The following is a 21,568-nucleotide window of genomic DNA, read 5'->3' as shown; positions in this document are numbered from 1 at the left end:
AGCTGAGGGACCCAAGGGAAGACTGAGAAGGAGTGAACAACTACTAGAGAAGTAGGGGTGGATTTCCTGTATTGTTCAGGGGGGTGGACTAGATGACCTGGAGATCCCTTCCCACTCTGTGTCTGAGCAGAGGAGCACAGGAGGGTTCAGGAGTTTCAAGCAGGTCTGTTTAATTGGCACAAGACAAGATGTTACAAGACTTGGGGCAAGACTGTTCATCTGATAAATTTGAAAACTAAATTAATTGAAATAACATCATCCATCTGTGGTATGTTTATACAAACTCTGTTCTTTCATTCAAAGAGGCGCGTGGCTTGCACAAGCCGGACTGTGCTTGCTAGAAAACCCTTTCTGTTAACACATCTCCAGGTGCAAGCCAGTATCAGGCACAGCTTCACTTCAGGGCTGTGCGTGCAATGCTCTTTTTGGACCAGGGGGGAAAAATGAAAAATCTTTTTATTTTGGTTTGCCAGCCCCCCCCTCCCTTGCCATCAATGGGGGATGGGGGGGGGTAGAATTGCCAGATTCAGATTGGGAAATGCTTGGAGAATTGGGAGTGGAGCCTGGGGAGAACAAGGAGCTCAGTGGCGTACAATCAGGGCCGGCCCTAGACTGTCTGCCACCATTCAGAGAATCATAGAGTTGGAAGAGACCTCCAGGATCTTCTAGTCCAACCTTCTGCACAATGCAGGAAACTCACAAATACCTCCCCCTAAATTCACAGGATCTTCATTGCTGTTAGATGGCCATCTAGCCTCTGTTTAAAAACCTCCAAGGAAGGAGAGCCCACCACCTCCTGAGGAAGCCTCTTCCACGGAAGAACTGTGTTAACTGTCAGGAAGTTCTTCCTAATGTGTATTATTCCTAATGTTATCATTTAATTTCAACCCGTTGGTTCTGGTCTGATCTTCGGAGGCAACAGAAAACAATTCTGCTCCATCCTGACTTGACAGCCCTTCAAGTAACTTGAAGATGGTGATCATATCACCTCTCAGCTGCCTCCTCTCCAGGCTAAACATCCCCAGCTCCTTCAACCTTTCCTCATAGGACTTGGTCTCTGGACTCCTCACCATCTTCGTCACCCTCCTCTGGACCCGTTCCACCTTGTCTATATCCTTCTTAAAATGTGGTGCCCAGAACTGAACACAATACTCCAGGTGAGGTCTTACCAGAGCAGAGTAAAGCAATGCCATCAGTTCATGTGATCTGGACACTATACTTCTGCTGATACTGCCCAAAATTGCATTTGCCTTTTTAGTCACCGCATCACACTGTTGACTCATGTTCAACGTATGATCCACTAAGACCCCTAGATCCTTTTCACACATACTACTGCTAAGACAAGTCTCCATCCTATAACCATGCATTGGATTTTTCCTGCCTAAATGCTGAACTTTACATTTATCCCTGTTAAAATTCATTTTATTGATTTTAGCCCAGTTTTCCAGCCTGTCAAGGTCATCCTGTATCCTGTTTCTGACATCTACTGTATTTGTAATCCCTCCCGATTTAGTATCATCTGCAAATTTAAGGAGCATTCCCTCTAGTCCTTCATCCAAATCTTTTACAAAGATGTTGAACAAAACGAGTCCCAGGACAGATCCTTGAGGCACGCCATTTGTCACTTCTCTCTAAGAGGATGAGGAACCATTCACAAGCACTCTTTGGGTGTGATCTGTGAACTCTAGGCAAGGCTAACTTCTGACACACATCCCTGTGCTGTTAACGTCACCAAGTTGCATTGGGGGGGGGGGGGGTGCCCCGTACCCCCAGAAGCCCACACCCTAGGCAATCACCTAGTTTGCCTAGTGGCAGGGCTAGCCCTGCATACAATGCTGCAGAGTCCACCCTCCAAAGCCTTCATTTTCCCCAGGGGACCTGATCTCTGTAGTGAGATTAAATGTAATTCCTGGGCAACTCCAGGCCTCACCTGGAGGCTGGCATCCTTACTTTGCTTCCTTTACTACTGCAACAAGTCCCTGAAAAGTTGTTCCTTGCAACTCAGTATTACAATTGATCTCCAGACCGCAGAAATTGGATCCCCTGGAGAAAATGGCAGCTTTAGAGGGTAGACTCTGTGGCATTGTATCTTGACGAGGTACCCCAAACCTCTGCAAGCCCTGCTCTTTCCAGGCTCAGCAGCACCCTCCCCCCCAACCCAGAGCTGGCAACCCTATCGATTGTAGACTCTCCCAGACCTAGTAAGTGGGAAGGCTTCCATGGAACTTTTAACTGCAGTGCCAGCAAAGCAGCAGCATATGGTCTTGTGCCCCTGGAAATCTACTACAACTGAATCCTTGACCGATTGCCTTTAAAGTTAATTTCTGGTAGATGGGAGACAGAGAGGCTCTAGTTAAAAGCACCAGCCAGACCTGCTCCTTTTTAACTGACACTCACTCCTGTCTTGCACATTTCAAAATCCTGAAGGAACTCTTGGTTGAAAGAGCAAGATCTTTCGTACGGATCTGCCTCAGCCCACACAAAATGAGGGTATGGCGGCGGCTGAACAATCAGTGAGGAGACTCACACAACATGCTTCAACCCACCACTTTTAATGTGTGGAACAGCTTGTGTATTGTTCATGAGGGAACAGAACAACAATGGGGAACAGAAAGGGTTCTGAGTATTTTGTCAGGAAGAAAAACGATGTAGAATGTCATTGGCATCCAACTTGAGGTTCATTTTCAACAGAAAAATCAACCGATTGGTCAAGGTGCTGGACGCTTATCGTTTCTGTTGTGCTTTTTTGACCTCTCCAAGCAGCTCACATATAATGCTGTGCTAGAATTCTTGCAACAAAGCTGTAAAGGAGGACATCTGCAGCATCATTCATGCACTTAAAGGTTTTAATGCTTTTTCCCTTCCCTTTTACTGTTCTGCCACCTAAACATTCTGTTCTGTAAGAATGTTCTACAAGCATGCCAAAGTCATTTTAGCTGCAAAGGTCAGCCTTGTGTTGCATGCTTCTGGAATATTCTTCATTCTTTGAACAGGAAAAAAAAAATTCAGGTAACTTTTGGGTGTACAAACCCAATCCAGTTGCAAAATAACCCGATCCAGTTGCAAAATATTGCACAAAGCATGCTCAACCAGATTTCTCTGAAATTTGACCTTATAGGTAGATTCTGTGCACCAAATTCTATAATGATTGGACAAATTGTCTCGATTATTTGATTAATAGAACAGAAAAAGAGACTTACTTGCTGGTCAACTTCCCTGCTATAATCATTCACCAACAGGCATTTTTTTGTGCAAAATCACTCAGGTTGGACATTTGACTAGCTGGGCCTTAGCTTCCATTTCCTTGTATGGGCACAAGCAGTGAAGCTTTTCCTAGGAACTTCATCTTGCCCATGCGGCCAGGAACAACGGGGAAAGGTCCCAACCAGGAGATCTACTGTGATGAAGGGAAAGGGGTGTGACTCAGTGGCAGATCATCTGCTTGGCATACAGAAGCTCCCAGGTTCAATCTCTGACCTCTCCAGTTTAAAGGATGGGGTCAAAGAATGATGTGAAAGACCTCAGCCTGAGACCCTGGAGAGCCGCTGCCAGTCTGAGTAGACAATTCTGTGCTCGATAGACCAAGGGTCTGGTTCAGTATAAGGCAGCTTCATGTTTCCAATGACAAATTTTAATTACTGCATCTTCCAGTAAAGCTAGTAAAAGTAGTCCCCTGTGCAAGCACCAGTCGTTTCCGACGCTGGGGTGACGTTGCATCACGATGTTTTCACTGCAGGCTTTTTAATGGGGTGGTTTGCCATTGCCTTCCCCAGTCATCTATACTTCCCCCCTAGCAAGCTAGGGACTCATTTTACCGATCTCGGAAGGATGGAAGGCTGAGTCAACCTGGAGCCGACTACCTGAACCCTGCTTCCACAGGGATTGAACTCAGGTAGTGAGCAGAGAGCTCAGACTTCAGTACTGCAGCTTTACCACTCTGCGCCACAGGGCTCCTCCCAGTAAAGCTAGCCTGTCCTAATTAAAGAAGAAGAAGAGAAGGAGAGATTGGATTTATACCCTGCCCTTCACTTGGGAGTCTCAGAGTGGCTTACAATCTCCTTTTCTTCACTTCCCCACAACAGACACTCTGTGAGGGAGGTGGAGCTGAGAGAGCTCTAACAGAAACTGCTCTTGAGAGGAACAGCTCTGCGAGAACTTGTGACTGACTCAAGGTCACATTAGCAGGTGCTCATCTACCTTCAATCCATTCATTCACTAATATCAGACCCCTGGGATGGACTGATGTGCCATTGAGTTTGGTCTATTACATATGAGCACATTTAATATCTCTAGAATTAAGTAAATTCAAACCTAGTATTGGCCACATTTAGCGGATGGGTCCATTTAGAGTAGATTGTTTTCTAAACTCTTTTCCCAATAAAGCAATGTCTTGGTCTAGTGAATGAATGAATGCTGAACCGGGGAGCTATATCTCTCAAATGCTCTCTGAATTTAATTTGTCAAATCGGTCAGCACAAATTGAGAGAAAAATAAAAGCAATGGGTTTATCCCTAGAACTGTTGTCCATGCTGTCCTTCACCACCGCAGTCCAACAAATTAAAAACAGGTTGCTAGATATTGAGCGCCAAGACCTATGCAGTCTGGCTAAGTAAACTTGTTCCCCACTGAGTTTTGAGCTCTCTCTTAGTACTGGGAAAATGGCCTCATATCTATCCGTCTTGCAGGTGCCACAGCAGTGTAGAGCTTTTTCCCTTGCCAGATGCAACGCCATGCTCTCTGCCATTCTTTATGGCAGATTTAACAAGACAGCCTACTCAGTCAGATACTGGCTCTGTAAGCAAAAATGTGTGGAGTCAGTTACTCATATTCTTCTTTATTGTGATTTGTATACAGATCTTCGTCACAAGTATTTACATCCCCTTTTAGTTAGCATGGTTGATTGTTCTGATGCACTTAAGGTCTAAAGTCTTTTGAACGATACTTTATCTAGTGTCTCTGAGAAAGTGGCTAAGTTTCTTTATTCTGTTTTAAAGGCACGCCAGAGGATCTCATAGAAATAGTTTATGTTTATGCCTTTCCTGATGTAGATGTATGCAATCGCTCCATTTGATCTTCTTTTTTTTAAAACCAATTTGCTCTGATATATACATCTATATATTTTATGCCAATAAAGACTAATTTGACTTGACTTGAATGAATGAATGAACTCTTCTAACGTTGCCATTGCCTTTCCTTTCAGATTATAAATCAACCCACACAATTCTGTTTTATGAACACCCGTCAACCTTGCATTATTCCTAGATCGGATATCATGATGAGTGATGCCTAGATAATGTTAAATTGCAAAATAATTAAGATCACAACCTTTCGGTTGGCTCAGAGCCGCACAAACTGGATACAGATGAGAACAGCTGGCAAAACTGATGCCCTGGAAAGAAGGGGAAAGGAGGGGGCTGGCAGCAGAGCATCTGTTTGGCATGCAGAAGGTCCCAGGTCCAATCTCTGGCATTTCCATCTAAAAGGACCAGGCAACAGGTGCTCTGCCTGACACCCCAAAGAACTGCTGTCAGTCTGAGTAGACCAAGGGTGGCCAACTTGCTTAATGTAAGAGTCACATATAATAAATGTCAGATGCTTGAGAGCTGCAAAACATGAACATAAGATGTTAGAGAGCCGGGAAGGAAAGAAAGGAAAGGAAAATAGATGAGGGAGGGGAGGGAGGAATTTAACTTTAAATGCTTTCTCCAAGCTGCCAGCTGGCTTGGCAACATGATTTAAAGAGAGAAAGAATGAGCTAGAGCAGGGGTGGCCAACGGTAGCTCTCCAGATGTTTTTTGCCTACAACTCCCATAAGGCCCAGCCATTGGCCATGCTGGCTGGGGCTGATGGGAGTTGTAGGCAAAAAACATCTGGACTGTACCTGCGTGCAGTCTGGATGAAAGATTAATTACAGACTGTTTTCTCACAGTTTTGGTTTACGAGTCAATAGCAGACTCTTGACCTTCAAAAAGTGCCTGTGTGCACTTTAAAAATGCCTGTGTGCACGTTGATTTGTTTTTCTGTGGACTGTTTGAATTCATTTTAGTACAGACTGTTTGGGAAAAGAGGTTATGTCTAAGTGCCTGCGTGCATTCTTGTGTTTCATACCGCAGTCTGTTTAAAAGTAGAAGCTTTGGAACATTAAAGTGCCTTTGTGCACATTTATATTGTTCATCTTAGATTATTTAGAAGTAGAGTCTACTCAGAAGTAGAGACCAAGAGGTTTTTCCTATTACAGGTAAATGTTCTGATAGTATAGTTTCACCCTGACGTGTCTTCTATTATAGTTTTGCTCAGTCCCCTCACCAGCACAATCTCTCTGGCAACACCATGGACGGAGGCAGCGATGCACTTTGTGTGGCAATGACATGTGCTGGCCACTAGGGGCACCAACAGCCCATGCTAAACGGTATTGATTCACCTGGCTTCCAAATTCAAACTTCCAAATTCCAAGTTCAGTCATATGCTATTTTTTGAGGGGGAGAACCAGGAGGCAATCACCTGAATGTTCTTAGGCATTGTTTATATAATCAAGAGAAAGACACACAACTGGAGAATTTTCCTTTCTTCCAAAGGACACTATGGTCCAATCCCCCATTCTATGGGGCTGTGCGCACAGAGTTGTTCACTATCTTTTCTCTAGTCAGAAAACCTCTCTTACCAGGTGGCCTTAGTCCCAGGACATAGTCAGAAGGTGCATAGCCCTTGCTGAAGCTATGCAGTTCAGGGTACAATCGTTGCATGGTGAGAAAATCCCTGGCTCTACCCGTTTGTCTATGAATGCTGCCTTAAGTTACTCTGTGCATGGCTTTAAGTTCCACAGAAGGAAAGTGGAATAAACTCCTTATCTGCCAATTTCTTGATTTAAAACAAAAAAACCCCATTCATTTGATAGGTTTATTTTATACGCTCCCTACCCCTCCGATCTGGTTTGATTCTTGTGGTTTAAAAACAAGCAAACAGTGGTTTCAGTGCTGATCTTGTTCTCTTCCTTAACGGTATAAACTTCTTTGATATAACAGTATAAACATTCTTTGATATAAACTTGCTTCTCTTGTGTTCTTATAAGGAAGTACTTCTTCACCCAAAGGGTGATTAACACGTGGAATTCACTGCCACAGGAGGTGGCAGCTACAAGCATAAATGGCTTCAAGAGGGGATTGGATAAAAATTTGGAGCAGAGGTCCATCAGCAGCTATTAGCCACAGTATGTATATATATGTGTGTGTGTGTATGTATGTATGTATATAAGTTTTGGTTGGATCAATATATGTGGCCAATATATTGTGCGCGCGCGTGTGTGTGTGTGTATATATATATGTTATATGTTGTAATTTGTACTACGGTATTTGCCCTCTGAAAAAGACCTCCGCAGGCTGAAATGCATCAGGTCATACGTGGTTCTTTTTTGTGCATTTGTTACTTTGATGATTTTATGAGGCTTCATTTGGGCCCCTACAAGGTATGTAATAAACACGTGCACTTTTGTCTATAAATATTGATGTTTTTAACTTTTGGCCCCTTGCTAGAACTCTAAACTTCCTTTGGAGGTTTCTGATTTCTCCTTCTACAAGAGAGAACAAAGGAACACAAGAGCTCATTGGTATGAAGCCAAAACATATGAGAGAACTGTGGTGCAATTATTCTAAATTAATTAAAATGAGCGTGTTGTGTGGTAATACCTGTGGCAGGAAAGAGAAACCACTAAAGGTAAGTCTCATACTGAGGGTAGTTTCAGCTCATCTGCTGTACCAAACAGTTAAGCCAGGGAGCCCCAATACTGTACCTGTCAATACCATGGAGATGCTGTCACCCAACAAGCTTCTCCCCCAAAACAAATAGCCCATTTTGGCTTTCCTCCACCTCATTCATGTAGGGTGTGCTTCAGAAGACCCCCCCCAAGGCACAACAGGAAGATGCTTGGCTTGGAACTTCCCAAAATTTTGTGATCGTTCCCTACTATGGTGGTCATTTTGTGATAGGTCCTGCCCCCCATAGCAGTCAGTCTTTGGTGGTGCCTTTTTTTTTAACATATGAAGCTAACTTATACTGAATCAGACCCTCGGTCCATCGAAGTCAGTATTGTCTGCTCAGACTGGCAGCGGCTCTCCAGGGTCTCAAGCTGAAGTTTTTCATGCCTATTTGCCTGGACCCTTTTTAGTTGGAGATGCCGGGGATTGAACCTGGGACCTTCTGCTTACCAGGCAGATGCTCTACCACTGAGCCACCATCCCTCCCCATTCTCAGAATTCCAAAAGTGTTTATAGGTGCAATAGGGCTTCTGGACACCTGGAATATAGGCCATCATGACTTATACTTAGGAAACAACCAATTTATTAGACCCCAAAGAAGTCAAAGCACCTTGGGTTGCCAATTCTGGGCTGGGAAATTCCTGGAGAGCCTGGGGAGGGCAGAGTTTGGGGAGGGGAGGGACCTCAGCAGAGGTAGAGCAGGGGTGTCAAACTCATTTGTTATGAGGGCCACATCTGACATAAATGAGACCTTGTCGGGCCGGGCCATGTGTGTACCCATTGCTCATTTTGTAGCAGGAGCTCCTTTGTAGCAGGAACACACCCCTGATGTATCCAATCCTCCGATAGCTTACTGGGCTGTTATTACAGGGCCTACTGTAAGCTCTTAGAAGACTGGCTACATCAGGGGTGTGTGGCCGAATATGCAAAGGAGCTCCTGCTGCAAAATGAGCCCTGTACTATTTAAGATTAGGTAGCAGAGATATAAACTTTATAAAGGACACAGACAAGCACAATTAAAGATTTGTTTTAAAAAACTTAAAATAAAACATGCTTAAAACATTAGCACTCATTAGTCTTAAAGGTACTTTCTTTGTATTTCTCCCATGGGATCCAAGGAACTGAGCAAAGGAAGCTCTGACTCTTTCCTTCTTTCCCCAGGGGACCAGGAGGTGGAGGAGCCTCAGCCAATGGAGAAAATTTGAGGTTTTGCTCTGTAGCTCCTGTGCGATTCAGCAAGCCTGGCAAAGCAAGCTGTTATACAGAAGGAAGCAAGAGAGAAAGAGAAGGAAGCAGCTGACAGCCAGTTGTTCTGGGGCCTGATTTGGGCCCCGGGCCACCTGTTTGACACCCCTGCTGTAGAGTCTATCCTCCAAAGCATTCATTTTCAGCAGGGATGTCCTCATTAGTTCAGCTGTAATCCAGAAGGTCTCCAGGTGTTTCATTTAGCCTTTTTTGTATGACTATCTGGCCATTCTTCTCCCTCACACCAAATGCATCATCACTGAATAAAAATGTAATAATTATGCACACCACTTTTAATGACATAACACATAACCAAAATAGTAAACTATTTGGCTCATGTTGTGCCAACACTCAGGAAACAGATAACTCCAAGTGTACTTAGACCATTCCCAACGTAGAGAGAAAATTATTTTGAGGACAGTTGGAAGAGAAATTGACGTTAGAAATGGGGCGGAGGCTTTCAGTCAACTGCCAAAAAATATTCCATGTAGCAGAAGATAATGCAGTTCTTTTGAAGTTTCACAGCTTTTGAGGTTCAATGCTTGCATGAGGTCGTGAGATCTGTACACCATAAGAATTTCATTAACCCCCACCCCAGCTCAGCTTCAGTTCCAACGAGCATGCATGTGCAAATGTTCAGAATGTGGAAGGTTCAGTAATTCAGCTGGGTGAGTCAGCCAGAAGTCAACAGAAGGCATCCAACAATCATCATGTTTGAAGAAGAATCTGAAAATTGTACCAGGGTCTCAATATTTTCTTGTCCACAGAGGTAAATGTAATTTGAACCATGGCTCCTTACTGGGGCAACCACAGAAAAGGTGATGCACCTGACAAATTACAATCTGCTGCCTACCTGTGGTAGTATTCTCAGCATGGCCTCATTGGCTGACCCTCACTGGCTCCTGCGAACAGACATGCTCCAAGTCACAAAGAAACTCCTACGCAAGCCCTGTTGAAATGAACTGGAGTTGTGCAACATTCAGTTCCATGAAGGAGACGGAAGGAAAGACTGCAAGCTGGGGTGGAATTACAAGCCTAAAGGACTGATCACAAGTATGCACAAGATTCAGGAAGCATTATTTGTTTCTGCATCTAACTGGAGACTGAATCAGAAGTGTTGTTGGCAGGTTTTTCAAGTCTTCTGCTCCATCATCAACTCTGCTGACTGTGTCCTTACCACCAGAGAAGAGCACGTTGGAGTTTATCAAAGCACTTTTTTTTCACTTTAGGATTTGGAGGTGCATGAAGAGCAGGGTACTGAATGTTCCTGTCACCTCCTTTCCCACCTCTCCAACTGGCATCTGTTAAAGCAATCAGCAAAGAACAGCATGAAGACATTGCAAGAAGCTACACAATGGCAGAGCATGGTGCTTTCAGCTGATCAGACAGGAGAAAAGCAGCTTACGACTCAATCAGCTCAAAAGTTATTTGAAACAGACCTATCTGTCCATATATATCTTCAAGAGACAAGTCAACCAATGATACCAGCTACCAATAGTTATATTTAATATAAGGTACCAATGATTAACATGTGGAATTCAATATGAACATATGAAGCTGCCTTGTACTGAATCAGACCCTGGGTCCATCAAAGACAGTATTGTCTACTCAGACTGGCAGCGACTCTCCAGGGTCTCAAGCTGAGTTTTTTTCACGCCTACTTACCTGGACCCTTCTTAGTTGGAGATGCCGGGGATTGAACCTGGGACCTTCTGCTTACTAAGCAGATGCTCTATCACTGAGCCACCAATGATTAACATAAGTAATTAACATGTGGAATTCACTGCCATGAGAAGTGGAGCCACATGTGGAGCCACTGCCATGGCTACAAGCATAGACAGCTTCAAGAGGCCCATGAGTGGCTATTAGCCCCAAGATGGAACACTCTGTCTGGAGCAGTATAATTGGTGCTTGGGGGGGGGGCAATAGTGGGAAGGCTTCTGGAGTTCTGGCCCCTCTGGTGGACTTCCTGATGGCGACTGAGCTTTGTCCACTGTGTGACACAGAGTGTTGGACTGGATGGGCAACATGGCTTCTCTTGGGTTCTTATATTTAATGATAAGCACAAGAGCTTATTTATTATGGATTTATGATATTTATACCCAGAACTTCTTCTCAATGGGTACCCAAAGTGGATTACATTGTTCTCTCCTCCACCACTTTATCTTCACAAAAACAACCCTTTGAGGTAGGCCAGGCTGTGAGACAGTGACTGGCCCAAGATCACCAAAGTAGCCTCAATGGCAGAGTGGGGAATCAAGCCTGGGTCTCCTAGACTACAGTCCAACCCTCTGTGCAGGGAGTCCAGCCCTTCTATAGTCCCAACAATAGAAACCCTCTGCACAGCTACAGGATTGCTATCATTTCAGAGGGCAGATTTGAGTTCAGGAGCCCCTTAGAGACCAAGGTGCTCCTGGACTCAAATCTCATTGCTGTTACACAGGTTTTAATCTCACAGTATTCTTCCTGTATTTGACTGGTCTGGCTTGGTGTTGCTGGATATGAAATAAATATGGTCACAAATATGCTGATCATAATACCATCATGGAGTTTTTTTTTTTTTAAAATGTGAATCCATTTAGGAAATAAATAAATTGAAGTAATGAAGTTTTCAGTTCTGTGCTGGTGGGATCCAGACCCCCTGTTCTGCCAAGCCAAAGAATCAGAGGAGACAACAGAATCTCAAAAGGTAGGCTTCCTTTTGGCAACACCGCAACTGTGGCATGCTCAAGGATATCAAAGAGAAGATAAATCCAAAGAAGACTAAGTGGCTGACGGTGGAAGAGGAAGTCTGTTGGGTTTTTCACAATTTCACTTCCTGGAGTCATGAGTTAATCAATTGTTTGTTTCTGCATGCTGATATTTAGCCAGTGAGTGGAAGGACTTATCAGAATCTCTGCGTTTATCTCCCGCCAGAAGCTAGGTATCAATATGCATAGTGACCTGTAAAGGGAAGCCCTAATTGGGTAATCAATACATTTGGGGATGGTCTGAGGGAAAGCATTGAGTTTCAGTTTAGGACCCTTTGTTTCAAGCCCTTAGATCTCCACCAGTTGCTGTTTAGACTTGAGAGAGTCAACATGTAGTTAGAGGAATCAGATAGGATGTTAGATCCTTTCTTGTTTTGTAGAACTCCAAGTATTCCCTTCCCTCATTAGATGAGTAAAGATTACTTTGTTAAAGCTAAATCGTGTGCCTGGCTATTATTATAGCTTACATTACTCTGCTACTCTGCTAATGATATGTTCTAACAAAGTCAAGGAGACTATGGACCAAGAAGAGGCCCTGAAATGTAAGCTGGGTGAGAGTCTTTGAGCCAGAGAAGCTTCAGTATAACAACATGGGCAAAAAGTAGATTGGAAAGAAGTGAGAAAGGACTGGAAATTCAAGAAGAAACCTACAAAGTTCATAGGAGAGCCTTCATTTCAAAAAGCTGGTCCTTGGTTTGGGATTTACATAGAAACGTAGCTCAATAGTGTTTGAATAAAGGGCTGAGTGAAGAGTGAGCTCTCCTTGTTTGGAGAATGGGGTCATTCTTTCTAGATCCGCTGCCAGAGCTGTCTCTCACCCAGGTTGGGCACTGTTGGGCATCTGTGGAAGCCTGCATCCCATCAGGGGGCCCAGTGCCAACAGTCCCCTCCACCCCCAACAGCTGCTTGGTCCTGATATTCCTTCCCTGTTGCTGCCTTCCCGCTCTGAAAAGAATGAGCGTTCAGAAGCACAAGCCCTGCCTGGAAGAATTTTTGACTTAGATGGAGACGTGGGAATTTTTGTTCCTCTCAATATACTTTCTAAAGTAGAATGGACTCTCGTTCTACCCCAGAAGGCACTGCAGTCTACCTCTGCTTGCCTCTCGTGTAACTAGCCGAACTGTACCCTCCAGATTGTTTATATTGCTCAAGAATAGAGTGTGCCAGCACCAAATGTAAACTGTTAGGACAGGCCAGCCAGCGCTTCCCAAAAAAACACTTCTTCTGTCCCCCAGTTGTGTTTAGTTGATGATGCAGTAAATGGGAAGGTTGTTGCTGGTATGGCATTCCTTGTGACACCCACTTAAGAACCCACTTAAGAGAAGCCATGCTGGATTAGGCCAATGGCCCATCCAGTCCAACACTCTGTGTCACACAGTGGCCAAAAAAATTATATACATACACACACACACACACACACACTGTTGCTAATAGCCACTGATGGACCTTTGCTCCATATTTCCATCTAACCCCCTCTTGAAGCTGGCTATGCTTGTAGCCGCCACCACCTCCTGTGGCAGTGAATTCCACATGTTAACCACCCTTTGGGTGAAGAAGTACCTCCTTTTATCCATTCTAACCCGACTTGGGAAACGCTTAGCAACTAAAGGATATAAAGGATATAAAAGCTATTAATTTTAGATGCTGCGGGTTGCCTTTTCAGACGGCCAGTTGGGCTCTCTGTTTAGGCATCCCAAGAGATCTTTTGATTATCGATCAATACGTGTACACTGTTTGACATATGCTCTGAGCGATTTGATTATCTTGATATTTAGCTGAATCAAGGAGAACGAAGTGCAAACTTTTGTCTTTGTCTCTTGTCCACTAGGCTGGTCTCTCACATCCGGCCCAGGGACCAAGATGAATTTTTTCCACGACAGTTCGTGTCTGACTGGAGCCTGGGTTCTTACAGATGTGTTGGCCTTTTGGACTGAATTTTAGCACTGAGAGCCTAGGAAAAGGTTAGCGAATTTTCTTCTGTATTGGCTGGGGTGTCACTACAGTTGCAGCTTCGGTGGGGTAGAGCGGGATATAAATCGAATGAAATAAATAAATAAAAATAAATAAGCTAAGGGAGGACCAGGTGTGTGGGTTGCAGACAAAAACATCTGCTTCTTCTGGTTGTGTAGGCCCCTGGGGGTTCCCAAGGCAGCATTTGGGGTGCATAAGCCCAGCCTCAGGGGTTGGGTAGCAAGTCTTTAGATAAGCAGAATAAGCCCTCCTGGATTGCGAGGCCCAGCAGTTTGCTAGCATGAAGGGGTATGCCCAGATTTTCTCTGGCACCATATAGAAGGTAATCCTAGTGTTCCTGGGGGGCTTGTCAATTGTTGGAAGGGGCTCTTGGTGGGAACTATATATTTGTTTGTTTGTTTTAAAGACAGAGAGAAAATGTGTGGGTTAGGAAATATATAGTTTACTGGCAGAAGGAGTACCTGAACTGGGCTCAAGAGTTTTAAGAGTTTTGTTTGTCTGTTTGTCTGAAAGGACTTACTGGTTGAATGCAAATTGGGTGTGCTTGAATTGGGGATAGTGTGAAAAGTGTCAATTGAATGCTTGTAAATATTTGGATTTCAAATTGTGTGTGAGCAAGTCACTGTGAAGTGTGTGGGTGGATTGTAACCTATGGGAAGGCATTTGAATTTGGATCTTGGAATGTGTATCTGTGTGAAGAAAAGTTAGTATGATTTATGTGTGAAGTGTCTGTACTGACTTAGAAGGAAAGGATGTGTGTCCCCCAGTTGACTATTGTGCTTTAAGGTTAGCAGCCAGCTAGAGAAGCCAAGATGTTTGCAAATTCACAAGGAAATAAGAGAGATGGGGAGGGGGAAGGGAGAAACTTTGTGTCACTTAAGCAAAACCTTGTGTCACTTAAGCAAAGAACGCTGTTAGAATGGATGGCTTGTGGGCTTTATTTCTCAATTAGTCTGGAAATTGTTTTTTACTAAGAAGTATTTATTATCAAGAGAGTGGGGGGAGGGTTTGGGGGGGAAAGCTAGAAGACAGCTTTTCCCCCCACCAGTGCATGCAAAAAGTAATTTTATCAAGTAAAATAGAAAGTTTTAACCAGAGAGTTTCCCTCTCTATTGAATTTTTTCCCCTCTGGACTGCAGCTAGAAGATCAAGAAGGGGGACAGTGGAGGTGGTGTTGTGGGAAGGGGGCAACATGGATAACAGTTTTACTAAATTATTTCAGGATTCCTCCTCCCACCCCCCGCCCTTTCATATTTGTAACGTTTTCAGCCTTGAATTATGAGTCTGGATAAAATAAGACTGGTCTCTAAAAGCTCTAGGAGATACTTAAAAACTAACTAAAAGGATACTTTTGAGATGTCAAAAAAGGGTTAAAATTGCATCTATTTTGTATCTATGTGGTAGGCTTCCCAACCCTCCCGCCCTGGCAGGGGACCCCAGGATTTCCACCCTCTTCCCCCGCTCCCCCAAAAAACGGAAGCGGGGAGAGGGGGGGAAACGGCGCCAAGGAGCATGGAGAGCCGCCCCATCCCGGAGCGGGCAACGCCACCGTGCCGCTGCTGCCCCCTCCCCGCCCACCGCAGCTGCTCCTCCGAGATGGGCCCAGGCTGAGCCCATCTCGGAGGAGCAGCCAAGATGAAGCGGAGAAGGCAAAACCAGAGAAGGGGAGGGCGGAGGCAGGCCAGGAGCATGGCGAGCCGCGAATCCGGGCCCTTCTAGGACCCGGACACGTGGCTCGCCACGCCCCCAGCCCGCCTCCACACCCCCTCTGATTCCACCCCAGAGGCGGAGCAGAGTGGGCGATGCTGCCGCGCCGCTGCTCCCCCCCCCCCCGCCCCACCGCAGCTGCTGCTCCGAGATGGGCCCAGCCAGAGCCCATCTCGGAGGAGCAGCCACGGCGAGCGGAGAAGAGGCGGCAGCCATGCTCCCCGGCGCCATTTCCCCCCTCCCCCCTAGCTCCACCCCAGTGTCTCCTGGCTCCACCCCCAAAGTCCCCAGATATTTCTGAAAATTGACTTGACAACCCTACTATGTGGTCTAATTTAATCATGTTGGTTTCATTAATTTAAAATTCTAGCAAGAAAACAAGGACCCAGAGAAAAATAATACAAGCATTTAAATATTAAATATTCAGCAGTTCAGCTCCTAATCCCCGGTAATTATTATTTGTTATTGCAAGCACCTGCCTAATGACATGTTAAGTTCTTACATCCCTTCCCTTATTTTCCCATGTCCCATGCTAATTATATTTTCTCTATTCAGTGCATTATGTCTTTTTTATTCTTGTTCAAGCCTTCAGTGCCTGTTTTCAGCTGCTTATCTCCCTGCTCTAAACTTAGCAAAATGCACAAGAGTCTGTTTTGCATTGGTGCATTACCTAAAGCTTTATCTACTATGAAGCTAACTAGTTCTAGCTGGTACACTCACGAAGAGGGGTTGCCAATCTCCAGACAGGAGATTCTCAGTTTTTAAAAAATTTCCTAGCCTTCGCAAAGCCATATTTCCTGTTTTCTTGTGTGTTATTTAGTGCATTATTTTCCAAACAATTGCCAATTTTCTCCTGGCAAATCCAATTTTCAAATATGAAAGTTTTATATTATATTGGGTTTTTTAATATATTTAAATGTCTTATGAATATAAGAGTTTCAATAGCTTGAAAGGTTCAGTCTTTTCCTTCTGCAAAATAGTTTGATTCAAACTATGTCCCTAGCCCATATAGATCAATTAAAATCAAAGCGGGCAGCCGTGTTGGTCTGAAGCAGTTGAACAAAGCAGGTGTCAAGGTGCACCTTTAAGACCAACCAATTTTTATTTAGAAGATAAGCTTTCGTGTGCTCTTAAGCACACTTCATCAAACGAAGAATCGAGCACAGTGAGCAAAGCCATACATAGCTGAGCAGAAGCATACATAGCTGGTAGGCAGTGGCCCAGAATGCAACATGTTGCATTCTGGGCCACTGCCTACCAGCTATGTATGGCTCTGCTCAGCTATGTATGGCTTTGCTCACTGTGCTCGATTCCTTGTCTGATGAAGTGTGCCTAAGAGCACACGAAAGCTGACTTTTTTTTTTTAATAATAAAAAGCTTTATTAATATAAAGTTCAAGGTACAAGTATGAAAATGCATCGGCAGATGTGTAGTATGTACCCATATACAGCGGGAAGATGGATATAAACAAAGTTAGTTATTAAAATGCAGGTTACAACAACAGTTGACATGACATCAGTATAGCATGATATGGGTCATTAGGATTTTTGCTGTCCTTTGAGACCTTGTCATTTACACACAAAGTCCAGAGAAGCAGATTGGGAGGTGTTACGAGGATCTAAATCATGAGTGAGTTTATCTAAGACAAAGTAGTCCCACAGCTTTAGCCACCATGCCTGCCTTGATGGAGGATTTTGCTGTTTCCAAACCGAGGCGATTGCAAATTTGGCCGCCACAAACATATGTGAAATTAAATCCTCTGTTTGTGTAGGAATACGCGAAGTGCCTGTATGATTCAGGAGAGCATATTCCGGCGTGAACGGGGGAGAAAATGAGGTGAGGTCATGTACTTCTTGGTAGATTAGTCTCCAGAAATTATTTATGACGGGGCATAGCCACCAGGAGTGAAAGAATGTGCCTCTCTGACCGCAGTTCTTAAAACAAAGGGGAGAAATTGAGCAGGAGTGTGATAACTGTACCGGGGTCTTATACCAACGTGTGAGAACTTTAATGGCTTGAAGTTGTACATTCATTGCTTTTGTTTTATATATGGTGGAGTTCCAGATGGCCTGCCACTGCTCTTTGGCTAGTTCAATACCCAGATCTCGGTGCCAGGCCCCTTGATAGGAGTGTGGTTTCATGTCAATGGAGTGGAGTAATAATTTGTAAATTCTCGATATCAAGCCTTTAATTGGGGTTGAATCGCTGAATAGAAGTTTTTCAAAATCACCAAGAAGGATTCGCAAGGGAGGACTAAAGAGGTGGGTATCCAGTAAAAAGCTGACGTTCTAAGCAAAAAGTGGTTGGTCTTAAAGGTGCAACTTGACTCCTGCTTTGTTCAATTAAAATCAGTTATTGATTTAAATTTATTTTCTGTCAAGCTATTTTTGTATTTTGTAGCCTTTAATACTGGTTCACAATTAGTTATTAATAAGACCAATACATTTTCAAAATGTGTATGTTAAGCCAACACTGCTTTCATATTATTTTAGTTACATTTTAAGTCTTGTGTCTGTTTACAAAATGCAATGACGTGTTTTAGCTACAACTCATTGTCCGGCCCTCACTGGTGGGATCCGGCCTCTGACCAGCCTCCACCCTTGGCAAGAGGTGCTGACTCTCCACCTGCGATAGTTTTCTTTTTGTTGTAGAAGCAAATATTTTATTTTCGTTATGGTGTTCATTATTGGCTGATACAGATTACTCCGAGCATGGAAAGGATTTCATATTAAAGAGAAAGATGCTGTTTTATGTATTAAGTCTGGTTTAAATTGTCAAAGGATACATATTGTTGGGCTATATTCTAACCAAGACCCTGAAGATAAGTGTTTGAGTGTACATTGGGTGCGATCACACGAGAGATTTGGCCCGACCTAGCCATGCCTCCCATCTGGATTTCCTGTGCACGATCACAAGCACGTATCTGCCTCCCAAGTCCTGCCCATCCTTACCTCACCTTTGGATGGGGATGGGACCAGATTAAATAGCTACTGGGTACTTTTTGGTAGCAAATCTCTTAAGTGTATGAAGGGCACATTTCCCGACTGTCTGAATGGCTGGGCATGTGCTGCAGGCACCCCGCAGTCTGAATGCTCCTGGTGCATGTGTGTGGCCCCTGCCTCTCCCGGCAGCAGGGCAGGGGCTGTGTGAATGTCCTGGCTTGCATCAAAGAATACCATCTTTTCAAAGCCAGGTTTCGGCTGGGACAGATTCCTTGTATGACCACACCCATGCTACTGAGACATTACAAAATGTTCCTAAACAAGCTTGTTAGCTTCTGCTTTCCCAGGTTTTTTTTTTTTTAACATGACTCTGCCTCCTAGTGCACAAATTTTTAATCTTTCTATAACAGGCTTAAATTTTGATCTTCTTAAACAAATTACGCTATTGGGTCGTTTTGCTTGTTTTCTCCAGTCTTTATTCTTTTACTGACCTGTGGAATTTGAATGGCTCATATTGTGATTAATGTCTAATGGGTTTTCATTTTTATTTTAAAATATGGCGATAATTAGAGATTGAAGCTTGTGGCTGTTAGGATTCAGACAACAACACCAAACTCCACGACGTGGAATCATCTGGACCCCACTGCAAAGATTTCCATCGTCAGTCATTCTGTTATTTCTCTGCAATTTTAGAAGTGAAACAAAGGGTCGTCATTTGTGCCAAATTTGCCTGTAGCCTATTTACAAAAGGGGTGTTTATTCATCTGGTGTTTGACTTATAACAATTTTTTTTTTCCTTGCTTAAGTGGAGATTGGGTTTGCTATTATGATTGCCCACAGAAAGACATTATTTCTCATGTCTTCTGACACTGTGATTTAAGGCATACAAGGAGGGTTCTCCCTTTGGTGAGCACCTATTTCCATTTTCCTTACAACATAATAAGCTTTATGCAAAGTTGTTGTATAATTTTGATGTACGTGGGTATGTGAGTATTGGTTGGATGGTTCCCTCAATACAACTTTGCTAATTTATCCACCCAGATAAAGTAAGAACAAAGTACAAGCTTTTATTGTCTCTGTCTCCTGCCCACTGGGCTGGCTCTCGTCAGTCCACACCCGGCCCAGGGACCAGGATGAATTTTCCCCACTACACCCTGTTTACTTCTCTTTTCTCATTTGGGTGACAGTGGGAGTTGGGCCCAGAGAAAGAATGGGCAGTGGGGAGAGTGTGGGGCCCCCTTAGAGGTGGAGCCAGTCCCTGTCCGTCGCAAAAGGTCTTTAGAAATGACAGCTGCTCCTTCCCAGTTTCAGTCTATCAGAAACAACCAGCACAGTGCTAAACATCAAGGAATTATCTATTTGTAATAAAACACTGATCTGTCCTAAATATACTTGGCAACCGTATTTGAAAGGTACCTAAATCCTTTACTTTCAGCAGAGATTTGTTTGTATCCTACCTGGAGACTGCTGAATTAGGAGGGCTGCTCCTTTTGATCTAAATTCTTTTTTTCCAGTAGTGATCTAATTGAAAAAAACAACAACAATATAGCAATGATATGAATATTACTAACAGTTCTTCCCTGGCATAAACAAGGGTAGCTCATAATTATTTATGCAGTGGGATTTCACAGGATTTTGAAAACATGGTGGTGTTGAACAAAAAGATTCACCCTCCTGATCTGCAGTGGTCCAGTCCAGTCCAGTCCATTCTACCACTTTATTTACACCCAAATAAGTCCAAAATTTACTAATCCATTTATAGTCATAATGTGCTAGAATGCTTCAATTATCAGATGATGATGGTGACGACGACAACATTGGATTTATATCCCACCCTCCACTTCCAAATCTCAGAGTGGCTCACAATCTCCTTTATCTTCCTCCCCCACAACAGACATCCTGTGAGGTGGGTGGGGCTGGAGAGAGCTCTCCCAGAAGCTGCCCTTTCAAGGACAACTCTGAGAGAGCTATGGCTGACCCAAGGCCATTCCAGCAGGTGCAAGTGGAGGAGTGGGGAATCAAACCCGGTTCTCCCAGATAAGAGTCCGCGCACTTAACCACTACACCACACGGGATGCAAATCTGGTCCTCTCCCTCTTATAAATCTCTCTCCTTGAATATCCAGGCTCAATGTCTCAAACTGCTTTCTAGATGGTGTATGACTCCCAAAAGACTGCACCATATCTCAGGAAAGCACTCTCCATATTGCATGTGCACTAGAAGCCAACTACTTCCATTGCTGGAGGCATTGTAAAGTCATTCAAGATTTCTGGTGAATATTGTTAGCTCACATTAAGACAATTACAGGTGATGATATTCCTCTAAAGCCAGAACTGATTCTTCTAGATTTATGGGTAGATGTTCCTATTCCAAACCTAAGCAAAGCTCTGATCTCTACACTTCTAGTAGCTGCAAAAATGGTGATTGCTTTTCACTGGAAATGTCCTGGTCCTCTCCAAATAACATCATGGTATGCAAAAATCTGGGAAATCTATGCCATGGATAAAATCTCAGATGAGGTCACCTCTGCAGTAAACTCTAATCCCTCATTCTGTCCCTTTATGAGGGTGAACTAGAGCAATGTTGTAGCTCACCAGGCAAACTAAATGACACCCCCACCATACACTTGTTAACATCGTCAGTCCTTTCTGGTCATTCATCAGGAAAGATGGGAGGGATCCCGCGGACTTATTCTGCCAGGAGCGATGTCTTCTTTTGGCAAAGGAAAAATCTACCCTGAGTGGAACTGATCGCAGGAGCCAACACATCCTTCCCTCTGACCCTCCCTTCCTTCCAGGATCACTCTCCAAGAAAAACAACAAGACAAAAAATGCAGCAACACATCCACATGGGTGGTCTTGCACAAAACACAGAAACCAACACCACTGGCTAGCTATCAAACCAATTACTGACAGCCGGGTGATATAAGATACCCACCTAAAATAATATTTTGTAAATATAGTTCCATCTTTTCTTTCTTTATTTTAACACCCTTAAATAGTTTAGCATAATATTTTTTAAAAATCTCTTTTTATTCCTTCTTGATCCACCATCTCTCTTCCCTCAACCACAATCTTACTAATAATTTTATTTTCTCTCTTTTTTTTCAATTGCCAGGCCAGGTACTTTCCAGGTTTATTTGCTCCTTCAAAAGACTTCTGCTGTAATTTTTTCAAATTCCATTCCAATTCTTTATTTAACA

General features: G+C 43.7%; 1 protein-coding gene across 1 annotated transcript in view; it reads right to left on the bottom strand.

Annotated features, from left to right (window-relative positions):
• Window positions 1-9,271: 9,271 nt before the first annotated feature.
• Window positions 9,272-21,568, bottom strand: part of VWA3A (von Willebrand factor A domain containing 3A) — a 71,382-nt gene continuing 59,085 nt past the window's right edge. The window contains exons 32-33 of the mRNA XM_060261040.1: window positions 19,824-19,887; window positions 9,272-10,297 (exon numbers count right to left, since the gene is read on the bottom strand). Coding sequence (XP_060117023.1) covers window positions 19,839-19,887 — 49 coding nt within the window. The 3' untranslated portion in view covers window positions 9,272-10,297; window positions 19,824-19,838. The remainder of the gene's footprint in view (window positions 10,298-19,823; window positions 19,888-21,568) is intronic.

The sequence above is a fragment of the Heteronotia binoei genome, chromosome 20 (assembly GCF_032191835.1).
Source record: "Heteronotia binoei isolate CCM8104 ecotype False Entrance Well chromosome 20, APGP_CSIRO_Hbin_v1, whole genome shotgun sequence".
Taxonomy (NCBI): Eukaryota; Metazoa; Chordata; class Lepidosauria; order Squamata; family Gekkonidae; genus Heteronotia; species Heteronotia binoei.
The sequence above is the reverse complement of the archived record's forward strand: the minus strand, read 5'-3'. Positions and strand labels throughout refer to the sequence as shown.